This window comes from Procambarus clarkii, chromosome 8 (assembly GCF_040958095.1).
Source record: "Procambarus clarkii isolate CNS0578487 chromosome 8, FALCON_Pclarkii_2.0, whole genome shotgun sequence".
Classification (NCBI taxonomy): Eukaryota; Metazoa; Arthropoda; class Malacostraca; order Decapoda; family Cambaridae; genus Procambarus; species Procambarus clarkii.
This window is the reverse complement of record NC_091157.1, coordinates 40,794,982-40,822,959: the sequence shown is the minus strand read 5'-3', so window position 1 is coordinate 40,822,959 and position 27,978 is coordinate 40,794,982. Positions and strand designations below refer to the sequence as shown.

The following is a 27,978-nucleotide window of genomic DNA, read 5'->3' as shown; positions in this document are numbered from 1 at the left end:
AGCTAGCCTACATCTCTGATTAAACTATGGGTTTCTCCTCTTCATTTCATTGGTTTCCTTTTGGACTGAGACAAACTTGTTCGCTGCTTCCTTGCACTTGTGCGTGATGAAGTCCATCGTGTCCTGGGCCATCTTTCCCCTGAGTTTTGTTTCCCACGTTATATCTGTTAGGAATTTTCTTAACTCTTCATAGTTTCCCTTTCGGAATGCTAGTTTTTTGTTTTCAGTACCCCTCCTCGAGTTGAATAATCCTTCCTCAACCAGATACTCAAACGCCAGTACACTTTGGTCACTCATTCCTACTGGGGCCTCATAGCCGATTTCCCTTGTGTCGGAGTCGTTCAGAGTGAAGACTAGGTCGAGTCTCGCTGGTTCATCGTTTCCTCTCATCCTAATGGGTTCCCTGACATGTTGGTTTAGAAAGTTTCTTGTCACCAGCTCCATTAGTTTGGCTCTCCGTGCATCCTCTCCTCCATGCGGTTCCTTGTTCTCCCAGCCTATCTTTCCGTGATTGAAGTCTCCCATGATGAGCAGATGGGATCTATTTCTACAGGCAGCAGAGGCTGCCTTCTCAGTTTTAGTGTTAACTGCCATGTTGTTGTTATCACACTCTTGCCTGGGTCTTCTGTCACTTGGTGGAGAGTTATATATCACTGCTACTACTACTTTTGGTCCTTCCAATGCTATGGTGCCTGTTATGTAGTCTCTGAATCCCTCGCAGCCCGGGATGACCATCTCCTTGAAGCTCCATTCCTTTCTCATTAGTAGGGCCACTCCACCTCCTCCCCGTCCTTCCCTCTCTTTCCTTATTTCAGTGTAGTTCTGGGGAAACACCGCATTCGTTATGATACCTGAGAGTTTTGTTTCTGTGAGTTCGATTACATCTGGGTTCACTTGTGTTCTTTCCCGTAGTTCACTTGCCTTGCTGGTGATCCCATCTATGTTCGAGTACATCATCCTGAAGCTGACTCTCTTCCGTCCTTTCTCATATCCTATTGCTTCCCCTGAAGCAGGGAAACATGGAGGTACCGGGATGGGGGGGGCCTATGAAGGGGGACCTGGGGGTTCTGGGGTGTGTGGGGGCTGGGAGGATCTGGTACGGGGAGGGTGGTGTAGGAGGGAGAGTTTGGGGGGGTTGGGGAAAAAAGAGGGCTTTCGGGGGTGGGTGAGCGGGGAAGGCTTGGGGGGGGGGAGGGTGAGTGGGGGAGGCGTGATAGGGGAGGCTTTGGATAGTCTTGGAGAAGGGGAGGCTTGGGGGGGGGGGAGGGTATGGGAGGAGGGAGGGCTTGGGGGTATGAGGGGAAGTGGGGGGATTGGGAGGGCATAAAAGGATGGACGGCTTGGGGGGGGGAGGTTGGGGGATAGGGAGTGCCGAGGGGGATGAGGAAAAAGGGAGGGCTCAGGAGAGTGGGGAAGAAGGGAGGGCTCAGGAGGGTGGAGGATACTGGAGGGTTTAGGAGGGGGGGCGGGGGAGAATGGAGGGCTTGGGGTTCGAGGAGAAGGGAGGGCATGGAGGATTAGGGAGGGCTTGGGGGGGGTGGGGGAGATGGGAGATCCTGGGGAGGGGGGAGGTAGGGCATCTATTGGGTGGAGGATGGGAGAGGTACTTCTCTCACTGTGTCTGTTGAGTCGCTTGTGGAGGGTTCCCCGCTCCGTCTGGGATTGTAGGGCTCGGGGTTGTGGCTCCCTGATTCCTTTCTTTCTCCCTGCGTTCCCTCCTCGCAGCTGCGGCCCTCTCTCTCTTGTCCCTTGTTTGATCCCTCTGCAGGAATACCTTTTTGAACCTCTGTACGGTTGCTAGTCCGCTCTTCCTTGCTAGCAAGTCCTTTTTTGTTCTCTCGCTCTTGAGTACCACCTGTATCACATGGCCTCTGTCCTTGTTGTACCGTCCAACCCTGAAAACCTTTTCAATATCTTGGTCAGCTCTCTCCATCTTTATCCCTTTAAAGATTTCAATAACTTCGTTTTTGTCCTCTCTCCTTTCCACTCGTCCTGTCCAGTGTCCTGTTATCCCTATAGTTTCTCCATGTCCTTTTACTTTGCTGCTTAGCTAGCCTACATCTCTGATTAAACCATGGGTTTCTCATCTTCATTTCACTGTTTTAATTTTGGGCTGGGACAAACTTGTTTGCTGCGTCCTTGCACTTTTCCGTGATGTAATCCATCATATCTTGGGCCGTCTTTCCCCTGAGCTCTGTTTCCCATGCTATATCTGTTAGGAATTTTCTTATCTCCTCATAGTTTCCCTTTCGGTATGCTAACCTTTTGGTTTCGGTATCCCTCCTCGAGTTCAATAACCCTTCATCAATCAGGTACTCAAACACCAATACACTGTGGTCGCTCATTCCTACTGGGGCCTCAAAACCGATTTCTTTTATGTCAGAGTCGTTCAGGGTGAAGACCAGGTCGAGTCTCGCTGGTTCGTCATTTCCTGACGTGTGTGTGTGTGTGTGTGTGTGTGTGTGTGTGTGTGTGTGTGTGTGTGTACTCGCCTATTTGTGCTAGCGGGAGTTGAGCTTTGGCTCTTTGGTCCCGCCTCTCAACTGTCAATCAACTGGTGAACAGATTCCTGAGCCTATTGGGCTCTATCACATCTATATTTGAAACTGTGTATGGAGTCTGCCTCCACCACAACACTACTTAATGCATTCCGTTTGTTAACTACCCTGACACTGATAAAATTCTAACGTCTCTGTGGCTCATCTGGGTACTAAGTTTCTACCTATGTCCCGTTGTTCGTGTTCCACCCGTGATAAAGAGTTTGTCTGTGTCCACCCTGTCAATTCCCCTGAGAAATTTGTAGGTGGTTATCATATCTCCCCTTACTCTTCTGTTTTCCAGGGTTGTGAGGTTCAGCTCCTTCAGCCTTTCCTCGTAACTCATTCCTCTCAGTTCCGGGACCTGTCTGGTGGCATACCTCTGAAACTTCTCTAACTTCGTCTTGTGTTTAATTAACTAGGTATGGACACCAGGCTGGAGCTGCATACTCCAGGATTGGTCTTACATAAGTGTTATACAGGGTCCAGAACGATTCCTTACACAAGTTTGTGTGTGTGTGTGTACTCACCTAGTTGTGCTTGCGGGGGTTGAGCTCTGGCTCTTTGGTCCCGCCTCTCAACTGTCAATCAACAGGTGTGTGTGTGTGTGTGTGTGTGTGTGTGTGTGTGTGTGTGTGTGTGTGTGTGTGTGTGTGTGTGTGTGAAAAAAAGTTGGTTAGTAGTCAGAAATAGTTGATTGATTGACAGTTGAGAGGCGGGCCGAAAGATCAGAGTTCAACCCCCGCAAGCACAACTAGGTTAATACACACACACACACACTCGCACAGGAAGCAGCCCGTAGAAGCTGTCTAGCTCCCAGGTACCTATTTACTGCTAGGTAACAGGGGGTATCAGGGGTGAAAGAAACTCTGTCCATTTGTTTCCGCCATTGCTGGGGATTGAACCCGGACCCTAGTATTACGAGTACAGAGCGCTGACCACTCAGCCAAAGGCTCCCTGTAATCAGAAGCCTTTAATGTGTGTGTTTGTGTATCTGTTTACGTGTGTATATTTGTGTTTGTGACTGTATTTGTGCGCGTGTATGTGTAGTGTGTAATGACACTGGAATATCAAATAAAATAATTCCTCCAAAGGAAATCAGCATCCAACATCTTGAATTCCCACTACCAGGTAGCTCATGTGACAAATAGCTCTCGTGCTATTAAAACTAATGTACTTGAAATCGCATGTTTGCATGGTATCGTTAGAATGGGCTCTATGAGCCGATTGTAACTAAGCCCAATTGGTCACACCAGAACTACCGTGGTACTGCCAGGAGCTCAGAATGACAATCACATAAATGTTTATTTTGGTCAAATACCCATCTGGCCACTCCTTGCATCTCTTGCTTGCAAATCTCCTCAAGACCTCAGTTCCTTAACGACGTTGGGAGAAGCAACACGTCCTCTTGGTCACCGTAGACTTGTACAGTTTGTACAAGTCTGCACAAGTTTGGACTTGTACCCTGTGTCCTGTGAACCACAACAACTGACTTCTGCTTGCCTACAAATTACAATTAGTCCTGGTATGTGTGTACAGTTACTCTGCACAATAGACTTTAGCTCATGGCCTCCACCTCACACGTGGTTACCCTCAATATTGCTGTCACTGTTGCTCGTATAGTTCATTCACTCGTTTATTCAACTGACTGCCTGCTGCTTCGACCACTGTCTCCAAAGGCTGCTTTAAAAACTTCCCTGTATCTTAGTTGTTTAATTTCTATTATTTTTTATTTTACAAAAATAGAACTGGTAAGACCTACTGACAAAAGTTTCAGGCCCACAAGACACATATTAGGATAACAAACAAAAACGACGATTTTCAACGAAAAATCCACATTTTAAAAAATCTGACTCGAATACAAATTTAAATTAAATTAAATATATATTGCACTTAGCTATCGTAATATCGACTAATTTTGAATTTACATTGCTTTGTTTATTCAGTATGTGTCTAGTTGAAGTGAAAAAAAATAAATCCCCCCCCTCCACACAAAAAAAAGAATTGCATTAGGTTTAAACAGATGTAAACGTTTAACGCTAAGATTTCTACATTGAATTATAATTCTGCCAATGTCTTTTGTATAGCTGAGTATTTCACCCATTCTGTAGGGTTCATGGCAATTGCTCGAAAGTTAGCCCCCGCCACGAGCTTTAAGTTGTAAAAAGTTACGAACTAAAATTAAAAGTCAAATATTTATTCCGGCAATATTTCAGGGCACTTCTAATTTGTTGATTTCAGTTTAAATTGTCATACCTGTTGCTCGGAATATATATTTTATCAAGTAAATATTTCATGCAAATTTCGCATGTACGAACCTAGAGAAAATATATATTTATCACCCCCCTTCCCAAACACTAATTATTTCCGTCAATTTCTATTGTATTCATACGTAAATTCACACATTAAAATAAAAGTGTCGCGTGAGTGTCGGTCTAAGACACATGGGATCAGCGGTTCGAGTCCCATACAGCCCAGGAGAATGGAGTTCACACATTAAGTTCACTTATACTAACAATATTAATTATTAATATGAATAATTATTAATAATAATGAATATTAATAATAATTTTATTATTAATAAATAATTAATAATATTAATAATTATGATTAATAATAATAATAATAACGATTATTAATATTAATATTATTATTAATTCATGTATTAATACATGTCTTTACATTTGTTTTATATACAATAACATTATTAGCCCCGATGTATTAGTTATTCACTAGCATAAAGTCTTGCATTACTTCTGTAATATTATCCCATTAATGTTGCAACTCGCTTGAATCATATTGTTTTATGAAGATCTTTGCCTACAAGGCGTGAATATGAATCATTTACTCCATAATACATCTATAATGCACAAACAGCTATCGTAAATATCGTAATAATATTCAGATAAGTGAAATTTCTCGTGACAGTAGCGAGAGGATTTGAATATGGCGCGTCACAGAGTGGTGTCGGTATCCCAAGTTCCAGTTTGTCTGCTATATTATTGCTCTATTGAAGACACATTGCTTACCCCTACACTAACGTGTATCAATATTAATATAGTGACAATATTATAGTGTATAACATAAGGAAAGAACAAAGTACACGGCACGTCACAGCGGATGCGACGCCCCCCCCCCCAAAAAAAAAAAACAGCATATCTCCTCCATGGCAGCTGGAGGCACACTGAGGCGGTAGTTCTTCTTACCTCACAACACTAGGGTCTGATGCCAAACACCACCAGAATAAATCCTAAAGAAATCCAATTTACTTTTACAAAAAAACGCGAGATTTGGAACGAAATTACGCGTTGCAATCATGAGAGATGGCGTGGCACGTCATTTTTCACATGATGAAGGGGCGGGGGGAAGGGTGGCTTGTATAATTTCGTTAATATAACAGATATAACCATAAGAACTTTACCAGCGCTGCCAAAAGTGAGCTGCTGTTCCAAAATATTGTTCACAATTTTCGATTTTCGTCAAATGTTTTTGGAAATTATAACACTTTTAATGTGCCGATTCTCACACATTCCCCGCGGATTCTGACCTCTGGCTTTCAACTGCTACTACACAAAATTGGGCTTCTTGAGATGATTTCGGGGCTTAGCGTCCCCGCGGCCCGGTCCTCGACCAGGCCTCCTTTTTGTTACACACCCCTAGGAAGGATCCTGTAGCAGCTGTCTAACTCCCAGGTACCTATTTATTGCTAGGTAACAGGGTGCACCAGGGTGAAAGAAACATTTTGTCCATTTGTCTCCGCCTCCACCGGGGATCGAACCCGAAACCTTAGGACTACGAATCCGAAGCGCTGTCCACCCAGCTGTCAGCTGTCAGGCTGGTTTCAGTAACTGCCACACTGCTTCTGCACTAATATTGGCCAGTATCCATAACTAACTTGCGGGATCCAACCTCTGGCTCCCGACTGCAGCAGCATAAATAACACTGTTTTATCACTATGGGTCAATCTTTGTTGCCCGGAACTGCTACATTGGTACCCAACTTTACCAGTGCTCACTTAAAGACTACGGGAGCCATACTTACCCTCTGGGTTCACCTGTAGACCAAACCGTAGGTGTGTGTACCTTCTGGGTCTGCCTGCTCGCTGATGTTCCACACGAACCTGTCTTCAGGCCAGGCTTGTCTTCAACACCCTGTCTTCAGGCCCGGCTTGTCTTCAACAACCTGTCTTCAGGCCAGGCTTGTCTTCAACAACCTGTCTTCAGGCCAGGCTTGTCTTCAACAGCTTGTCTTCAATGGCGTTGTCTTCAACAGCTTGTCTTCAGGCCAGGCCTGTCTTCAACAACCTGTCTTCAGGCCAGGCTTGTCTTCAACAATCTGTCTTCAGGCCAGGCTTGTCTTCAACAATCTGTCATCAAGCCAGGCTTGTCTTCAACAACCTGTCTTCAGGCCAGGCTTGTCTTCAGCAACCTGTCTTCAGGCCAGGCTTGTCTTCAGCAACCTGTCTTCAGGCCAGGCTTGTCTTCAGCAACCTGTCTTCAGGCCAGGCTTGTCTTCAACAACCTGTCTTCAGGCCAGGCTTGTCTTCAACAACCTGTCTTCAGGCCAGGCTTGTCTTCAACAACCTGTCATCAAGCCAGGCTTGTCTTCAGGCCAGGCTTGTCTTCAGGCCAGGCTTGTCTTCTGGCCAGGCTTGTCTTCAACAACCTGTCTTCAGGCCAGGCTCGTCTTCAACAACCTGTCATCAAGCCAGGCTTGTCTTCAGGCCAGGCTTGTCTTCAGCAATCTGTCTTCAGGTCAGGCTTGTTAGAGCTTCTACCTTCCCCCAAGACGCATTTAACATACTATGTAATAAATGTATGTTGAGTCTCATATATTTTACATAACTTATTCCTAACAACACATAATATTTTATGTATAGTTAGGAATAGGTTATGTTAGGTGTTTAGATTCTGTTGGCGATCATTTGTATTTGCAGTACGTATGTGAAGCGTTTACAGAGTTGCTATTCGAGCAGAGGACGTCAAGCGAAGCACTGCTCGAGAAAACTACGGACGTCGTCAGTTGTGAGTCAGTTGTAAACCGTTTTTCTTTCACAAACAGGGGTTTGGTGGCTGGACTAAGGAGAATTTGCCTTTGTTGATGAAGACGGGCTGTGCGTACGCATGGCGCCAGGCGAGTTATTACAGATTCCATCACTATGAACCTTCGTCTTGTTATGCCATCCAGAGTTTTCTTCTCAGTGGGAAAGTCGCGACTGCAACCTCTGACTGCACAAGAATAGTGCCACCCACCTTGAAGCACTCGGCACAATTCCTGTGGAGGAGCATGGCGGCCTGCCCCTTCATGCCTTCAATCTCGAAACAAAGACGACGACCTCTCACATCAGGTCTACCTCACGTATGCCACAGCTTGCTAATTCTCAATGCCTTCTTCTACTAAGATCCGACGAAACCTCTACGACAAGATCAATTCCTGGGCCCCACACTCGCTGCTGGATACCATCCTAATACTCATGTAGATTGGACCACCTGACAACACTTCCAGATGAAGATATACACCCAGCAGTAGTGGAGCGACAGTTGGCAGATCTGCTCTGGCTGGTCACTCAGACACAAATGAAGTGTCTCTGCCAATCTCCGCAATTTCCTTGTAAGACGTCACGGTCCTCCACGACGTTAATTGGTTGTTATAGATACGTAGCATCATCTTGGTAACCTTGACATCCTGATGTCTTCCTCCTAGAAGCCCTGGGACACCCCTCCACTGCCTGGAATATGGTTCTTGCTCCCTCTGAGACCTCACCACAGGACGATCAGTGAGGACGTGGTCATAGTACTGTACTCAGACCTCACCACATGATCTCCCTCCTAATGTCACAAAAAAGCATGCGCACCTACCTTAATTTCTTGTAGTTGAAACATGCCCGCGCATGTTTCAAACAGATTAACAGCAGAACAACGGCTATCGAGTATGAACAATTGTTATTCAGAAGGAGACCCAGACTAGGTTTCACCAGTAACCCGGACGATACACATTAAAGAGCAATACGGATAATGCGTTAAACCAAGACATCAAAATTCAAAGTCGGTCAGTAGAATTGAAAAGCTGAAGTCCTCACTGCCTCCGAGTTAGGTGTGTAATTTCAATATAATTATTATGAGGAAGGGAAAGGGAACTATGAGGAGAAAACGCCAAGGTATTACGGCTACCAGCGCTTGAAATGGATATAGAACAAATGTCTAAAGATCCGAAAGAACAAGACCGCATGGATGATCTTTTGGTTACAGTGATATAAATAGTGTGTATAGAATATGATTACAGTGATATAAATAGTGTGTATAGAATATGATTACAGTGATATAAATAGTGTGTATAGAATATGATTACAGTGATATAAATAGTGTGTATAGAATATGATTACAGTGATATAAATAGTGTGCATAGAATATGATTACAGTGATATAAATAGTGTGTATAGAATATGATTACAGTGATATAAAGAGTGTGTATAGAACAGGCTGCTATGTTTCCTTAGTTTATCATTGCAAGTGATGCAATATATGTTAATGAGGCTTTACCTTTCAGGTTTCTCATTATGGTGAGTCTCACCATAGGCGTCGTCACACCACTTAAGCTGGACGGTAGAGCGACGGTCTCGCTTCATGCAGGTCGGCGTTCAATCTCCGAGCGTCTAAGTCGTTGGGCACCATTCCTTCTCCCCCTCCCCCCGTCTCATCCCAAATCCATATCCTGACCCCTTTCAAGTGCTATATAGTCGTAATGGACAAATCCACAAGGGCAGTGACGAGGATTCGAACCTGCGTCTGGGAGCATCCCAGACACTGTAACACTGGTTGTGTAAAAGCCTGGTTTGTGCCTCGGAGAGGCTACGGGATCCAGTAAGTTCAGTAGAACTTCGGTTTCAACCCGTTTAACCATGTCGTAGCTCAGTCGATTAAGGCAGTGTTTGGGATGCTCCCAGACGCAGGTTCGAATCCTCGTCACTGCCCTTTTGGATTTGTTCATTTGATGCATCACGTTAGTGTGATCTGTGTGTGTGTAGTCGTAATGGCTTTGCGCTTTCCCCCTGATACTTCCCTACTTCACACAAGGCGTCCAAAATATGAAGACAGGTGCAGTGATTTATTAAATTGCAATGTGCACACTCGATCCCACGTTATGTACTGGGACCTATAGCAGTGACGCACGTGTCCTGGGACCTACACCACAGTGACACACGTGTCCTGGGACCTACACCACAGTGACACACGTGTCCTGGGACCTACAACAATGACACACGTGTCCTGGGACCTACAGCAGTGACACACGTGTCCTGGGACCTACAGCAGTGACACACGTGTCCTGGGACCTACACCACAGTGACACACGTGTCCTGGGACCTACACCACAGTGACACACGTGTCCTGGGACCTACACCACAGTGACACACGTGTCCTGGGACCTACAGCAGTGACGCACGTGTCCTGGGACCTACACCACAGTGAAACACACGTGTCCTGGGACCTACACCACAGTGACACACGTGTCCTGGGACCTACACAGTGACACACGCCACACTTATCATAGCTTTTCGGCATTTATCTTCACTTATGTTACTATTTACTTACTTTTTTGACACTGAGAAGCTTTTTGGGATTCCGCCGCCACGTGACAGTTTGTTTACACTTTCACGCCAAGGGGCTACCCATCCAAAATATATTCCTTGTGTATTTATTTCTATATATATAAATTTATTTATTTTTCAATATTGTTTGTTGCATTAATAGTGTGTTTAACCATATAAAATCCACTGTATACACACGCTAGTTCACTTAGCTGACACTGTGGGTGCTTTTAATTGTAATATTCGCTGGAGTATCTTTCAGGCCGTAGGCTTCTTTTTCCACTTATATATCACTTTAGACGATAATTAGATCTATCACAGCTCTATAGTTCACAGTTCAAGACCAATCACAGCTTGAACACTTTGTGTGTTTATCTGCCACTTAGCACCAGTATCACGCTCTTAACACCTGAAAAATCGGATCTAAAATTGGATCTATAAAACCCGCCGCCCGCACCCGCCCTCAGCCAGTCTGCCTCTCTGTACATGAATCCATCAGTATGTTCTCTCAGGGAAAGTCATATCAAAACCCGAGATACAACATACATAATAGGAACCGACATAGACAAATACTTTCACGGATTCATTGATTTATCAATATTTATGGAAAACATGCAACCTGCTCGCCACATTTCATTATTGTTAGTAATTTTTCTGCAATATTGATGACAGGTAATTCCACACGCAAAAAAAATTCTAGAATTTCAGCCAATTTTTACCTCGCTTCTGGTTTTTCGCGCTAAATATGAATTGTCGGACGCATTTCCACGGTGATTCCAGAAATGACGGTGATGAATATAGCGATAGGAATGATTGGTGCCACGATTGGATTAATTTGGTTTCGTTATCTGCGTGACTAGTGCTGCTGCTGCTGCTGCTGCTCTCACCTAGCTGCCACTAGTGCTGCTGCTGCTCTCACCTAGCTGCCACTAGTGCTGCTGCTGCTGCTGCTGCTCTCACCTAGCTGCCACTAGTGCTGCTGCTCTCACCTAGCTGCCACTAGTGCTGCTGCTGCTGCTGCTCTCACCTAGCTGCCACTAGTGCTGCTGCTCTCACCTAGCTGCCACTAGTGCTGCTGCTGCTGCTGCTCTCACCTAGCTGCCACTAGTGCTGCTGCTGCTGCTGCTGCTCTCACCTAGCTGCCACTAGTGCTGCTGCTCTCACCTAGCTGCCACTAGTGCTGCTGCTGCTGCTGCTCTCACCTAGCTGCCACTAGTGCTGCTGCTGCTGCTGCTGCTCTCACCTAGCTGCCACTAGTGCTGCTGCTGCTCTCACCTAGCTGCCACTAGTGCTGCTGCTGCTCTCACCTAGCTGCCACTAGTGCTGCTGCTGCTCTCACCTAGCTGCCACTAGTGCTGCTGCTGCTCTCACCTAGCTGCCACTAGTGCTGCTGCTGCTCTCACCTAGCTGCCACTAGTGCTGCTGCTGCTGCTGCTCTCACCTAGCTGCCCTAGATGATTCATTATACGCAGCTATGAACAAAGCGTTGGTTATTTCCACCGCGAATTCCCCTGGGGGTCAGGTCACCATGCGGCTCAGCTTCCCATTCTCTTTTGTCGATAAACCACTCTGGATAATTCTTACAACAGCCTAGTTTGTTACAAGGGTGTACAAGCTGCCCCAGGGTGCACAAGGTGCCCCAGGGTGCACAAGGTGCCCCAGGGTGCACAAGCTGCCCCAGGGTGCACAAGGTGCCCCAGGGTGCACAAGCTGCCCCAGGGTGCACAAGCTGCCCCAGGGTGCACAAGGTGCCCCAGGGTGCACAAGCTGCCCCAGGGTGCACAAGCTGCCCCAGGGTGCACAAGGTGCCCCAGGGTGCACAAGGTGCCCCAGGGTGCACAAGGTGCCCCAGGGTGCACAAGCTGCCCCAGGGTGCACAAGCTGCCCCAGGGTGCACAAGGTGCCCCAGGGTGCACAAGGTGCCCCAGGGTGCACAAGCTGCCCCAGGGTGTACAAGCTGCCCCAGGGTGTACAAGCTGCCCCAGGGTGCACAAGGTGCCCCAGGGTGCACAAGCTGCCCCAGGGTGCACAAGGTGCCCCAGGGTGCACAAGCTGCCCCAGGGTGCACAAGGTGCCCCAGGGTGCACAAGCTGCCCCAGGGTGCACAAGGTGCCCCAGGGTGCACAAGCTGCCCCAGGGTGCACAAGCTGCCCCAGGGTGCACAAGGTGCCCCAGGGTGCACAAGCTGCCCCAGGGTGTACAAGCTGCCCCAGGGTGTACAAGCTGCCCCAGGGTGTACAAGCTGCCCCAGGGTGTACAAGCTGCCCCAGGGTGCACAAGGTTCCCCAGGGTGCACAAGCTGCCCCAAGGTGTACAAGCTGCCCCAAGGTGTACAAGCTGCCCCAAGGTGTACAAGCTGCCTCAGGGTGCACAAGCTGCCCCAGGGTGCACAAGCTGTCCCAGGGTGCACAAGCTGCCCCAGGGTGCACAAGCTGCCCCAGGGTGCACAGGCTGGCACAGGCTGCCCCAGGGTGCACAAGCTGTCCCAGGGTGCACAAGCTGTCCCAGGGTGCACAAGCTGTCCCAGGGTGCACAGGCTGGCACAGGCTGCCCCAGGGTGCACAAGCTGGCCCAGGGTGCACAAGCTGCCCCAGGGTGCACAAGCTGCCCCAGGGTGCACACGCTGCCCCAGGGTGCACACGCTGCCCCAGGGTGCACACGCTGCCCCAGGGTGCACAAGCTGCCCCAAGGTGCACAAGCTGCCCTAGGGTTCACAAGCTGCCCCAGGGTGCACAAGCTGCCCCAGGGTGCACATGCTGCCCCAGGGTGCACAAGCCGGCCCAAGGATGCACACGCTGCCCCACGAAGCACACGCTGGCCCATGAAGCACACGCTGGCCCATGAAGCACACGCTGGCCTCTTCTCCCGTGCTGATTCCCAATAAACTTTCTAATCGTGTATAGGCGTCTTACGTTGAAACTAATTACCTCTCTCCTGGAACCATCAAAGTTCTGTAAGTAATTTCACGGCATCCTGAGCAGCGGGTGTTGCCTCATCTGTGACCATTAACCTCACACCCAGCAACGAGCTCCCGAGCATTTGTCGCAGAGTGCATTTCCGCGACATTAAGGGGCATTACCGCGCCCGCTTCAGTGGTCCAAGCCCACACAAGGCCAGCCCACGCAAGGCCAGCCCACGCAAGGCCAGCCCACGCAAGGCCAGCCCACGCAAGGCCAGCCCACGCAAGGCCAGCCCACGCATGGCCAGCCCACGCACGGCCAGCCCACGCAAGGCCAGCCCACGCAAGGCCAGCCCACGCAAGGCCAGCCCACGCAAGGCCAGCCCACGCAAGGCCAGCCCACGCAAGGCCAGCCCACGCATGGCCAGCCCACGCATGGCCAGCCCACGCAAGGCCAGCCCACGCAAGGCCAGCCCACGCATGGCCAGCCCACGCATGGCCAGCCCACGCATGGCCAGCCCACGCATGGCCAGCCCACGCATGGCCATTATCTGACCAAAACCTTAAGTAACATCCAAACCTTAAGTAACATTAATTGTGTTACATATACATAAACACTGCACTTTACATGGTTGAGTACAGTACTTGATACCTTCACTTCGTGAGGGTGTCTCACGAAGATATTCCAGAGTCTGCCCTCCGTAATCACCTGGAGAGTTGCACCAAATTGGCTCCATTCACAACCCCTTGGGGAGACATGTATTTTTGTGAGACATATACAAGAGTTGTTACATTCTTGTACAGCCACTAGTACGCGTAGCGTTTCGGGCAGGTCCCTGGAATACGATCCCCGCCGCGAAGAATAGTTTTTTCATCCAAGTACACATTTTACTGTTGCGTTAAACAGAGGCTAGAGTTAAGGAATTGAGCCCAGTAAATCCTCCTCGGCCAGGATACGAACCCTTGACATAGCGCTCGCGGAACGCCAGGCGAGTGTCTTACCACTACACCACGGAGTGTATATGTATACATAATAGCCACTGGGTCCCCATGTGGAGTCCTCTTCGCTAACTTCTATGTAGAAAATCTAGAAGACGCCATCTTCAACCCACAGGGGAACCTCTGCGTCTACTGCAGATACATCGATGATATGTTCGTTTGTGTGAAAGACCTCCAGGAATTATTACAAGTAAAAGAATCTTCTCGCCCAAAACTTTACCCATTTTTTTATTATTATTATTTATATATACAAGAGGTCTTACATTCTTGTATAGTAAGCATTAGCAATGTAGTTATTTTCTATAGTTAGCCAATACCGAAACTTTAAAGAAAATGGGAGATTACGTGACGTCATAATAACAAACATTATATATACACTTCACATATCTTTACACCACTAGTTTAAGCATTTAAATTAACAGAAAACTGTTAGCTATGCTTTAACTTAATGAAATACAACATAAAACTATAGGCCCCTTGTTACTGTTAAATAAAATTAGAATATTGGGGAAAAATATTGTTGGAACGAAAGAGACTGGAGGAGAGCGAGTCATGCTCTCACACACACACACACACACACACACACACAAAACAAAAGGACAGGAGAGGGCTGCTTCTGAGAATCACGGTACACATAACTCGGTAAAGGATCCTCTACAATCCGACCAACCGAGAAATTTCCATACTGACCTCAATAACAAAGAGAAGAGCTAGGGTTCCCGTCTTTCTATACATCTTTTATTGGTAGTGATCATTATTAAATATTAGACAGGTTAGTTGGTTAAGCTGCAGGCGTAGCCCCACTCCAGAGTAAGCTCTTTACTTCACACAAATAATTCATGTCACACCTGCACTTTATATGTTAATGAGCCATTATTAAAGCCCATTCATTTACAGGTAAACTTGTGATCTGGAGATATTAATTGAGGTGACCACCTATAACCTGCCCTCAGCAGCTGCCTCACAGTGCCAGCCCCCATTACCTGGCACACCTATCTTGAGATTATCTTGAGATGATTTCGGGGCTTAGTGTCAACGCGGCTCGGTCCTCGACGAGGCCTCCACCCCCAGGACACAGCCCGTGACAGCTGACTAACTCCCAGGTACCTATTTACTGCTAGGTAACAGGGGCATCAGGGTGAAAGAAACTCTGCCCATTGTTTCTCACCGGCACCCGGGACCACAGGATCACGCGTCCAGTGTTCTGTCCGCTCAGCCACCGGCTCCTAGACTACATGTGCCACACACTAATTAGATGTTTAAGCCGGACAAGCCATAACCACCTACTCAGATAAACTTACACAGTTATACTAACGTTATTATAACATTTGTAGTATTAACCCACTGTAGCTTGTTATAAGCCACCATGTGTGGTATAATTTATATGACAAATAATAAATGTATATGGCTTATTAGATCACCACCAGTTGTGGGATAAGTTGTCCACATTTACACCCACTATGTGTAGCAGGTAAAACTGGCAGGCTGAATCTAAAATAAACTCCACTTAGAATCATAATTCAATATTGAAGTAAAATAAAAAATAGAAAATAAATAATCACTATTTAAAAGCACAAACTGCCTGCTAGGATTAACCCACATAGCGTTTCGGGCAAGTCCTAATTTTCTAAAAAGAAAATCCTAATTTTCACACACATACGTCACCAGGAAGCAGCTCGTAGCAGCTGTCTAACTCCCAGGTACCTATTTATTGCTAGGTGAATAGGAGCAATAGGGTGAAAGAAACTATGCTCATTTGTTTTCGCCTCCTCTGGGGATCGAGCCGTACCCTTAGGAATATGAACCCCGAGCGCTGTACACTCAGCCGTCAGGCTCAGTGTACAGCGCTCGGGGTTCAGCCCCCCACTTAATCGGGGTACAGCCCCCCACTTAATCGGGGTACAGCCCCCCACTTAATCGGGGTACAGCCCCCCACTTAATCCCCCAATCTCAGGTTATCAAGATTAACTTGGCATCGATGGTACACTCCCCATCCACGATGTCTGCGTGAGAACCAGAGACAATTCTTCCCCACACACGTCTATACTAAACCCACCATCATTGTTGAGTAGATTGAAACCCAGACAGACATAAGACCGGGCATTCAGAACAGAATGGGCATAAAACAAAAGTAAGAATAATCAAAAATATAATTTCAAATGGAGTGAAACCGACAGGCCCAGACCAAAGATTGGACTTTATTATTTACTACAAAACAAAAAAGGACCGTTGATTTAATACTTAAGAACAGCCCCAATAAACAATACAAACCTCTCATAAAGCAAACTTGGTATACCAGTTTACCTGCCACAGTGATGGATGTCACCTTCGATCTACTTTAATTGGTATGACCACCACAAAGCTTTCGAGAAGACTGATCTGCCGTCTACAAGCAGGTGCCCCTAGACACCATATGCAAAGTGTACACAACACTCACTAGCAACATGCTAGTAGATAATACAACAGCTAGTGAAATCTAAGGGCGAGGAGTTAGGACTCACCCTAAACCCATCAAAGTGTGAAATCATCTCATCCAGCCAACCAATCATAGATACAGTACGAACCATGTTGCCAGGAGCCCCAGTGATCGCTCCCACCAACAGTGTGCTGCTAGGGGCGCCTCTGAGCTCGAGCGCCATTGAAGTAGTCCTTGAAGAAAAGCTGAACGACCTGAGGAGGATGGAGGGAAGAATAGGGGCTTTAGACGCCCACGATGCTTTGTACCTTCTCACAAGGTGCCTGGCTTTTCCCAGGCTTACCTATTTCCTAAGGTGTGCTCCCTCCTTCGACAGTCCAAAATTAACAGAATATGACGATCAGGGAATAGGCTAAAATCAGACTCAGGGGAATAGGTATTCACAAGGCGACACAGTTAACATTGCCGGCATTCTTATCATCGACCAGTGCTACAGGTGAATTAGTGAATGAAATACTACCAGAATACCTAAGAGACTCCATTGGGATTCATGATACCAAATTCACAGACGGAGCCGGCCAGGGGACAATCTTGTCAACTCTCAACCTCGACCAACTTTTCCAAATCACTGCAAACAGGCCAAATGGGATAGCCCCATAGTGGAGAACATTGCCACAGCATTGCTGGAGGCAGCTTCTGGGAAGAACAAAGTTCGTCTCATAGCTGTACAAGCCCCCTATGCCGGGGACTTCTTGTTGGTTGTCCCTAATTCCGGCTTGGGCACCCGCCTAGACCATCGGGGGCTAAGGATTGGTATTGCCCTGAACCTTGCCGCTCCTATCTCCACCGAACTCCTGTGTACACGGCAGCCATGGTCTCAGCTGTCGTAGGTCACCAGGAATGTTTGCCAGACACGAAGCAGTCAATGACATCATCAAGAGAAGTTTGGCTTCAGCTGGGTGTCCAACACAAAGGAAACCTCAGTTGTGCAGATCTGACAACAGCCACAAACGGCCAGATAGAGTCACCCTGCAGCCATGGAGGGAAGGTAAACAGGTCGTATGGGACTACACCTGTGCATCTACATTGGCTGAAGCCTATCTACCTCACAGTACAGCTGATGGAGGCAGGGCGGCCTCCTTCAGGGAGACCCAAGTAAAGAAACAAGTACAGGGGCCTAGAACGTTGTTACAGGTTCGTGCCGAAAGGCTCGGAGACTCTGGGCGCCTGGGGTAAATGTGCACTTAAGTTCCTAAGGGAGATAAATGAGGAACTCGTTTGGGAAACTAAAGACTCAAGAGCCGCCAGTTTCCTGTTCCAGCGCTTCAATGCTGCTATCCAGAGAGGAAATGCGTGCTGTATCTTGGGTACGCACCCACTCTCCGAAGAGCTGGATGGGGTCTTTGAACGGTGATTGTTTTATAATAATTTGATCATTTAATAATGGCTACAACTGGGTGTCCAGCAGTAGCCAAGAAAATTAGAATACGGGTGGTAGGAGAAGGCTGGGTTAGTTTATTATCTTTATGTTTTCTGTAAACTGTAGCAATGTTATACAAAAATTTAAAAAAAATAGAGGTTGTAGAAGAAAACGTTAAATTGTACAGTGAGAATCCACAAGGTCTTCTTTGAATACTCTTTATTTTCTTTATATATATATATATATATATATATATATATATATATATATATATATATATATATATATATATATATAAATATATATATATATATATATATATATATATATAAATATATATATATGGAAGGGAGTACCACCTCTAGCTGGAAGAAGGGGGACCCATAGCCTCGGAGGAAACCACGCATAACGCATTAGAGGGAATGTTTAGATCCCCTCCAATACAGTTTCTGTGTGCTTTTCTCCTACCACCCCCTTCCTTTTTTATTTTTTTGTGAATATATATAAATATATATATATATATATATATATATATATATATATATATATATATATATATATATATATATGTCGTACCTAGTAGCCAGAATGCACTTCTCGGCCTACTATGCAAGGCCCGATTTGCCTAATAAGCCATGTTTTCATGAAATAATTGTTTTTCGACTACCTAACCTACCTAACCTAACCTAACCTAGCTTTTTCGGCTACCTAACCTAACCTATAAAGATAGGTTAGGTTAGGTAGGGTTGGTTAAGTTCGGTCATATATCTACGTTAATTTTAACTCCAATAAAAAAAAATTGACCTCATACATAATGAAATGGGTAGCTTTATCATTTCATAAGAAAAAAATTTGAGAAAATATATTAATACATTAAAACTTGGCTTATTAGGCAAATCGGGCCTTGCATAGTAGGTTGAGACGTGCGTTCTGGCTACTAGGTACGACATATATATATATATATATATATATATATATATATATATATATATATATATATATATATATATATATATATTGTGACGGTGTTCCCCCCCTTATATTTCTCCCACGCCTGCAGTAAGAGTCATGTCCACTTTACCCGAGCGTTCTCTACGTCGCAGGCATCAGTTTGATATGTGTAGGAGAATGTAGTGTTCTCGAAGTGCCGAGAAATTGATAAAAGAAGAGTATTTTGGCCTGTGGTTTAGGCCCTTTAGGAAGCCAATATGGCTCTGGCTCTTCTGTTTTCCCGCCAAAACTGTGTGACGTCAGTGACACCAGATTGGTCACCGACAGCGACGTGGCACAGGGAGCCAATGAAAACCTCCCGTGGCGAATATGACGTCACGAAGGAAAAGGGGTCCGGTCATCGCGCCGCGCTGGCGCCATCAGTCTAAGACAGCACGTCAAGGAGGTCGGACGTGCGCTGGGGGGTCCTGTCAGTTGGACAGTTTACCCCGTCTCCGGAGGACTTACGCATCACCCGTGGTCTGCCATCACATGTGGGGTCTTCCTTCGTTCATGTGTTGGACCAGAGAAGGAATTGACAGAATATTGAGCAACAAGTGCTCCAGGAACAGGTGTTGTGCAAGAGTGGAGTCTAGGCAGCGACGTATGCGACGGCTGATAGCTCCACAGTGATGACGTAGTTGCTGAGCTAATCCTCCGGAGGGAATCAGTCTGACACGACACGTCAAGGTGGTTGGACGTGCGAAGATTGGTCCTGTCAGTTTGACAGTTGTTTCCCGTTCCCGTGGATTTTACGCGTCACCCGAAGTCTGCCAGTACTCTGTGAGGTCTTCCTTCGTTCATGTGTTGGACCAGAGAGGGAATCGACAGGATATTGAGCAACAAGTGCTCCAGGACAGGTACTGTGCAAGAAGAAGTGAAGTCTGGGCAGTGACGTATGCGACGTCTGAGGCAGTTCTCCCATTTGTGGTGGCGTAGTGGCTGGACCGAGCCACCGGGAAGCAGTGGAAGAAGAAAACTATTCGGGAATCCGAACGACTGCAGCCGAGACGTAGGCAGGCAGCCGTAGCTGGGAGGAGAAGTCGACGGCCGGGAGACCGACTCCAACCCTACAAGAAGTCGAGGAGGAGCACGGACCTGCAGTGAAAAGGCATGGAGACGACGCGCTTACGGTGGGACGTTGATTGAGTTCCAGGAGGACACGACAGTGTGTGGGGGCGTTCCCTACACGAGGCAGGAGCCAGGACCAGGAGCTACAACTCAACTCTCATCGGAGGATAGGTGGAAGTAGGTGATTCTAGTTTCCCTCCCAATTCCCCTTTAGTCAGCTATATTATTTAGCCTGAGTATTTTGTATGTCGTGAGCAAGGCTCACCTATGTCACAGTAAGGCACAAGTGTGCAGTGGGACTATAAAGAGTACTCACGATATTTATGATAATTATTGGTGTATGCAGGCACCCAGAGCAATTGATGAATTTACTGTGTTGATAATGTCTTTAATGAGACTTTAATATGATCATATAGTGAGAGAATATATATATATAAATATGCCAGTATTTGGGAGTTAGGCTATGTGCCCAGTAACTATGTTATTACCATTATTGACGTCTATGACTCATCCACATATATATATATGTCTATGCTTGTGTATTGAATAATCATTCATGTGTGCAGTGATTAATTGTGTTATCGCCCACGGAAGGAATTACTGAGGACTCCAGTGATATATACTTGCATACGTTATCATTAAATGAAGGGCAGTGTGTAATACCATGACAGTGAATTATTCTCACCTTTAATATAGAAATGTTTGATTGAGCACAAGATCAGTGTAGCTAAGTGTTTACGTGCTGTTGTCGCAAATATTGTGTGTTCGATCTTCTAGTGATCTTTGAGAACTTAAAGAAACAGAGCGCGTGACACCAGGAAAACAAGCAAACAGATAAAGTGACATTCGCGCGGGGGTAGTCGCCCAGCTGATTTTGACATTGACGTGAGGGGGAGCGTTGCCGGCTTGGTGAGTTCATATTATATGTGTGGGAACGAGCGACTCCCGCCTGAAACAGCTGTTTGCTTATTGATATAATCTTGTGATGTCTGTGAATGAGTTTTAAGTAAAATACAAAGTACATTGGTGTTTATATCATCCCCTCCATATTTCTTGTGGCTATATAATACCTGACAGCAGATCGTGATAGAAGTAAATACTTGCCTGATATCAGACATATTGTGTGTGTTCTTGCCACTGTTACCACAATTCAACAAAACCACTGACGTGTTACTGGACACCGAAAACACCAGTTGGCGACCTTGTGGTTAGTAGTAGAGCCCTATGTTGGGGCGGGCATACAACAGTTAAGTGAACAAGTTGTGTTCCCACTCCTTCTTGATCAGAGGCCGGTTGGGATTGACTGGGATACTCTCCTGGCGTACAGTGGCGCCGCGAGGATCGAGTGAAGACCCGCAGGGCTACGGTGAGTGACCTTGAGTGTACTGTTACTCGCCCCTTTCCCCTCTCATTGGAGGTGAACCCCGACATTGGCGACCTTGCCAGGATTAAGTACTTATACTGTCGCTCACCGAGTAACCCCGACAAAATATATATATATATATATAATATTGTACCCCTTACTCCATTGTACCCCTGGCTTTGCCTGTGTCTCAAATTGCAAATTATTAATTTCAGTGTACCTGAGAGTACTTGTAAGTAATCTACCTCATTTCTTTTATTTTTGTTCATTTCGTGTTTGTTTTGTATATATTTATATTTCCCCTACCCTTTTATATCAAAATTTGTTTATTTTGTAATTGCCTTTTTTGGATTGTTTTCCTACAACCAGCCCTCTTATGCAAACAAGTATAGACCCTGAACTAAACCTCTTATCCAGTACCTATGACAATCATCACTTTAATTATCAAAATTGCAGATATTATACAGCACATGATGTAAACAATGTATTAGCACATAATCACAATATCTCTGTAATTAACTTGAATGTAAGATCTCTAAGCAAACACTTCGATGATGTTAGTGCCTTGAATGAAACTATTGACAACAAATTCTCTTTTATTATACTTACCGAAACATGGTTAAAAGAGGATACTACTCAACTCTTTAACATGCCAAACTACTCAGCAATTCACAATTGTCGACCAATTCAGAGAGGTGGTGGTACTGCTCTTTACTACCACCAAGAACTAACATGCTTAAAGGTAATTAGAACCAGAGACTCCTGTGGGGAGTATATCTTCACCAGTTTCAGAGTCAAGGGTGCCGAGTCTGTCGTGACTGTGGGAGCAGTCTATAGAATTCCTAACACTGATATGTCCGAATTGAACTCTAACCTTAGAAATCTAATACTAGATAACAGACTGAACAAAAACCATCTAATTATCGCAGGGGAATTTAATATTGACCTCTGCGAGCCTGAAAACCTTCCTGCTGCTAGTTTCCTCAACTGTATGAATTCCTGTTTCCTCATACTCTTAATCACTAGACCTACTAGAATCACTGATAGTACTGCCTCTTCTCTTGACCACATCTGGACTAACATAACCTCCCCACTTACTTCAGGGATAATCATTGATAGGACCACGAACCATTACCCCTCATTTCTCCTAACCAACATTAGTAAACCACCTCTAGATACTAGGAAGATAAGCTTTAGGCTGCACAATAAAACTTCTATAAGCGACTTTATTGCTGCTGCTGCTGCTAATATCAACTGGGAGGCTGAATTAGGTGACATAGTGAACATCAACCTAGCAGTGCAAACATTTCTTCAGAAAACTCTGAACCTTTATAACTCCCACTGTCCAATGCTAACGAAACAAGTTACAAATAAAAGGTTAAACACTCCATGGCTTTCAAAGGGTATTCTTAAATCTATTTATAAAAAACATGACCTTGAGAAGAAATATAGATTAGGAGTCGTCGCCAAAGAATTTTCAAAGATTTACTCATCCATGCTGTCTAAAATATTTAGAAGAGCCAAAATAAAATACTAGGAAAATAAATTTACCCAAATTAAGGGCAACATTAAGAAAACACGGAGCACTATCTCCCAAATATTAGGTTCAAACAGATTTTGAATAAAAAAACAATTCTCCTATCCAATGACGATGGTATGCTTTCGACCTCAGACACTCCTATTGAATTCAATAGGTTCTTTTCATCCATTGGTACATCCCTTGCTCATGATATTCCATCCTCACTCACTACTATTAATTAATAAAGACTACCTCACAGGTAACTATCCAGAGTCTCTGTACCTAGCTCCCGCTACTTCCTCTGATGTTAATGAGGTAATCCTTTCCCTTAAAACTAAGTCAAGTGCCCTTGATGAGATACCATCTGTAATTTACAAAAAAAAATCCAAATTTCTAGCTCCTGCCATTGCACTGCTCTTCAATAAATCACTTGAACTTCAAGCCTTTCCGGATATTCTAAAAAAAAAGCGAGAGTATTCCATGTCGACAAATGTGGTGATCTCACTGATGTCAACAATTACAGACCTATCTCAATTCTGCCAACCTTGTCAAAAATATTTGAAAAGCTAATCTACAAGCATCTTTACTCATATATAGCCAAACTCAATATACTTAGCTCTTGCCAATATGGTTTCAGACCCAATAAAAGCACTAACGATGCACTTATTAGTATGATTAACTTGATATATACAGCTCTTGATAAAAATGAGTTCCCAGTTGGGTTATTTGTGGACCTACGTAAGGCTTTTGACACTCAACCACCAAAACCTTCTTCTTAAATTACATCATTATGGAGTCAGAGGTCACTCCCTGCAATACCTACAGTCTTCCTTACTGACAGGCTCCAGTATGTTTCTGTGAATAATTCCATATCTCCTACACTACCCATAAACATTGGTGGTCCACAGGGCAGCATACTTGGCCCTCTCCTCTTTCTCATCTACATTAATGACCTTCCAAATGCCTCTCAACACCTCAAACCAATCCTATTTGCTGATGACACAATTTTCATTTTCCTCCAGTCCTGAATTTGCTGGCCAGCCCACGCATGGCCAGCCCACGCACGGCCAGCCCACGCAAGGCCAGCCCACGCAAGGCCAGCCCACGCAAGGCCAGCCCACGCAAGGCCAGCCCACGCAAGGCCAGCCCACGCAAGGCCAGCCCACGCATGGCCAGCCCACGCATGGCCAGCCCACGCAAGGCCAGCCCACGCAAGGCCAGCCCACGCATGGCCAGCCCACGCATGGCCAGCCCACGCATGGCCAGCCCACGCATGGCCAGCCCACGCATGGCCATTATCTGACCAAAACCTTAAGTAACATCCAAACCTTAAGTAACATTAATTGTGTTACATATACATAAACACTGCACTTTACATGGTTGAGTACAGTACTTGATACCTTCACTTCGTGAGGGTGTCTCACGAAGATATTCCAGAGTCTGCCCTCCGTAATCACCTGGAGAGTTGCACCAAATTGGCTCCATTCACAACCCCTTGGGGAGACATGTATTTTTGTGAGACATATACAAGAGTTGTTACATTCTTGTACAGCCACTAGTACGCGTAGCGTTTCGGGCAGGTCCCTGGAATACGATCCCCGCCGCGAAGAATAGTTTTTTCATCCAAGTACACATTTTACTGTTGCGTTAAACAGAGGCTAGAGTTAAGGAATTGAGCCCAGTAAATCCTCCTCGGCCAGGATACGAACCCTTGACATAGCGCTCGCGGAACGCCAGGCGAGTGTCTTACCACTACACCACGGAGTGTATATGTATACATAATAGCCACTGGGTCCCCATGTGGAGTCCTCTTCGCTAACTTCTATGTAGAAAATCTAGAAGACGCCATCTTCAACCCACAGGGGAACCTCTGCGTCTACTGCAGATACATCGATGATATGTTCGTTTGTGTGAAAGACCTCCAGGAATTATTACAAGTAAAAGAATCTTCTCGCCCAAAACTTTACCCATTTTTTTATTATTATTATTTATATATACAAGAGGTCTTACATTCTTGTATAGTAAGCATTAGCAATGTAGTTATTTTCTATAGTTAGCCAATACCGAAACTTTAAAGAAAATGGGAGATTACGTGACGTCATAATAACAAACATTATATATACACTTCACATATCTTTACACCACTAGTTTAAGCATTTAAATTAACAGAAAACTGTTAGCTATGCTTTAACTTAATGAAATACAACATAAAACTATAGGCCCCTTGTTACTGTTAAATAAAATTAGAATATTGGGGAAAAATATTGTTGGAACGAAAGAGACTGGAGGAGAGCGAGTCATGCTCTCACACACACACACACACACACACACACACAAAACAAAAGGACAGGAGAGGGCTGCTTCTGAGAATCACGGTACACATAACTCGGTAAAGGATCCTCTACAATCCGACCAACCGAGAAATTTCCATACTGACCTCAATAACAAAGAGAAGAGCTAGGGTTCCCGTCTTTCTATACATCTTTTATTGGTAGTGATCATTATTAAATATTAGACAGGTTAGTTGGTTAAGCTGCAGGCGTAGCCCCACTCCAGAGTAAGCTCTTTACTTCACACAAATAATTCATGTCACACCTGCACTTTATATGTTAATGAGCCATTATTAAAGCCCATTCATTTACAGGTAAACTTGTGATCTGGAGATATTAATTGAGGTGACCACCTATAACCTGCCCTCAGCAGCTGCCTCACAGTGCCAGCCCCCATTACCTGGCACACCTATCTTGAGATTATCTTGAGATGATTTCGGGGCTTAGTGTCAACGCGGCTCGGTCCTCGACGAGGCCTCCACCCCCAGGACACAGCCCGTGACAGCTGACTAACTCCCAGGTACCTATTTACTGCTAGGTAACAGGGGCATCAGGGTGAAAGAAACTCTGCCCATTGTTTCTCACCGGCACCCGGGACCACAGGATCACGCGTCCAGTGTTCTGTCCGCTCAGCCACCGGCTCCTAGACTACATGTGCCACACACTAATTAGATGTTTAAGCCGGACAAGCCATAACCACCTACTCAGATAAACTTACACAGTTATACTAACGTTATTATAACATTTGTAGTATTAACCCACTGTAGCTTGTTATAAGCCACCATGTGTGGTATAATTTATATGACAAATAATAAATGTATATGGCTTATTAGATCACCACCAGTTGTGGGATAAGTTGTCCACATTTACACCCACTATGTGTAGCAGGTAAAACTGGCAGGCTGAATCTAAAATAAACTCCACTTAGAATCATAATTCAATATTGAAGTAAAATAAAAAATAGAAAATAAATAATCACTATTTAAAAGCACAAACTGCCTGCTAGGATTAACCCACATAGCGTTTCGGGCAAGTCCTAATTTTCTAAAAAGAAAATCCTAATTTTCACACACATACGTCACCAGGAAGCAGCTCGTAGCAGCTGTCTAACTCCCAGGTACCTATTTATTGCTAGGTGAATAGGAGCAATAGGGTGAAAGAAACTATGCTCATTTGTTTTCGCCTCCTCTGGGGATCGAGCCGTACCCTTAGGAATATGAACCCCGAGCGCTGTACACTCAGCCGTCAGGCTCAGTGTACAGCGCTCGGGGTTCAGCCCCCCACTTAATCGGGGTACAGCCCCCCACTTAATCGGGGTACAGCCCCCCACTTAATCGGGGTACAGCCCCCCACTTAATCCCCCAATCTCAGGTTATCAAGATTAACTTGGCATCGATGGTACACTCCCCATCCACGATGTCTGCGTGAGAACCAGAGACAATTCTTCCCCACACACGTCTATACTAAACCCACCATCATTGTTGAGTAGATTGAAACCCAGACTGACATAAGACCGGGCATTCAGAACAGAATGGGCATAAAACAAAAGTAAGAATAATCAAAAATATAATTTCAAATGGAGTGAAACCGATAGGCCCAGACCAAAGATTGGACTTTATTATTTACTACAAAACAAAAAAGGACCGTTGATTTAATACTTAAGAACAGCCCCAATAAACAATACAAACCTCTCATAAAGCAAACTTGGTATACCAGTTTACCTGCCACAGTGATGGATGTCACCTTCGATCTACTTTAATTGGTATGACCACCACAAAGCTTTCGAGAAGACTGATCTGCCGTCTACAAGCAGGTGCCCCTAGACACCATATGCAAAGTGTACACAACACTCACTAGCAACATGCTAGTAGATAATACAACAGCTAGTGAAATCTAAGGGCGAGGAGTTAGGACTCACCCTAAACCCATCAAAGTGTGAAATCATCTCATCCAGCCAACCAATCATAGATACAGTACGAACCATGTTGCCAGGAGCCCCAGTGATCGCTCCCACCAACAGTGTGCTGCTAGGGGCGCCTCTGAGCTCGAGCGCCATTGAAGTAGTCCTTGAAGAAAAGCTGAACGACCTGAGGAGGATGGAGGGAAGAATAGGGGCTTTAGACGCCCACGATGCTTTGTACCTTCTCACAAGGTGCCTGGCTTTTCCCAGGCTTACCTATTTCCTAAGGTGTGCTCCCTCCTTCGACAGTCCAAAATTAACAGAATATGACGATCAGGGAATAGGCTAAAATCAGACTCAGGGGAATAGGTATTCACAAGGCGACACAGTTAACATTGCCGGCATTCTTATCATCGACCAGTGCTACAGGTGAATTAGTGAATGAAATACTACCAGAATACCTAAGAGACTCCATTGGGATTCATGATACCAAATTCACAGACGGAGCCGGCCAGGGGACAATCTTGTCAACTCTCAACCTCGACCAACTTTTCCAAATCACTGCAAACAGGCCAAATGGGATAGCCTCATAGTGAAGAACATTGCCACAGCATTGCTGGAGGCAGCTTCTGGGAAGAACAAAGTTCGTCTCATAGCTGTACAAGCCCCCTATGCCGGGGACTTCTTGTTGGTTGTCCCTAATTCCGGCTTGGGCACCCGCCTAGACCATCGGGGGCTAAGGATTGGTATTGCCCTGAACCTTGCCGCTCCTATCTCCACCGAACTCCTGTGTACACGGCAGCCATGGTCTCAGCTGTCGTAGGTCACCAGGAATGTTTGCCAGACACGAAGCAGTCAATGACATCATCAAGAGAAGTTTGGCTTCAGCTGGGTGTCCAACACAAAGGAAACCTCAGTTGTGCAGATCTGACAACAGCCACAAACGGCC

General features: G+C 45.6%; 1 protein-coding gene across 1 annotated transcript; it reads left to right on the top strand.

Annotated features, from left to right (window-relative positions):
- Positions 1 to 16,585: 16,585 nt before the first annotated feature.
- Positions 16,586 to 24,102, top strand: LOC138360547 (histone H1-like). The gene is made up of 3 exons (XM_069320289.1): positions 16,586 to 16,755; positions 17,005 to 17,249; positions 23,822 to 24,102. The coding sequence occupies exons 1-3, from the start codon at positions 16,586 to 16,588 to the stop codon at positions 24,100 to 24,102; spliced, it is 696 nt and encodes a 231-aa protein (XP_069176390.1).
- The last annotated feature ends 3,876 nt before the right edge of the window (positions 24,103 to 27,978 follow it).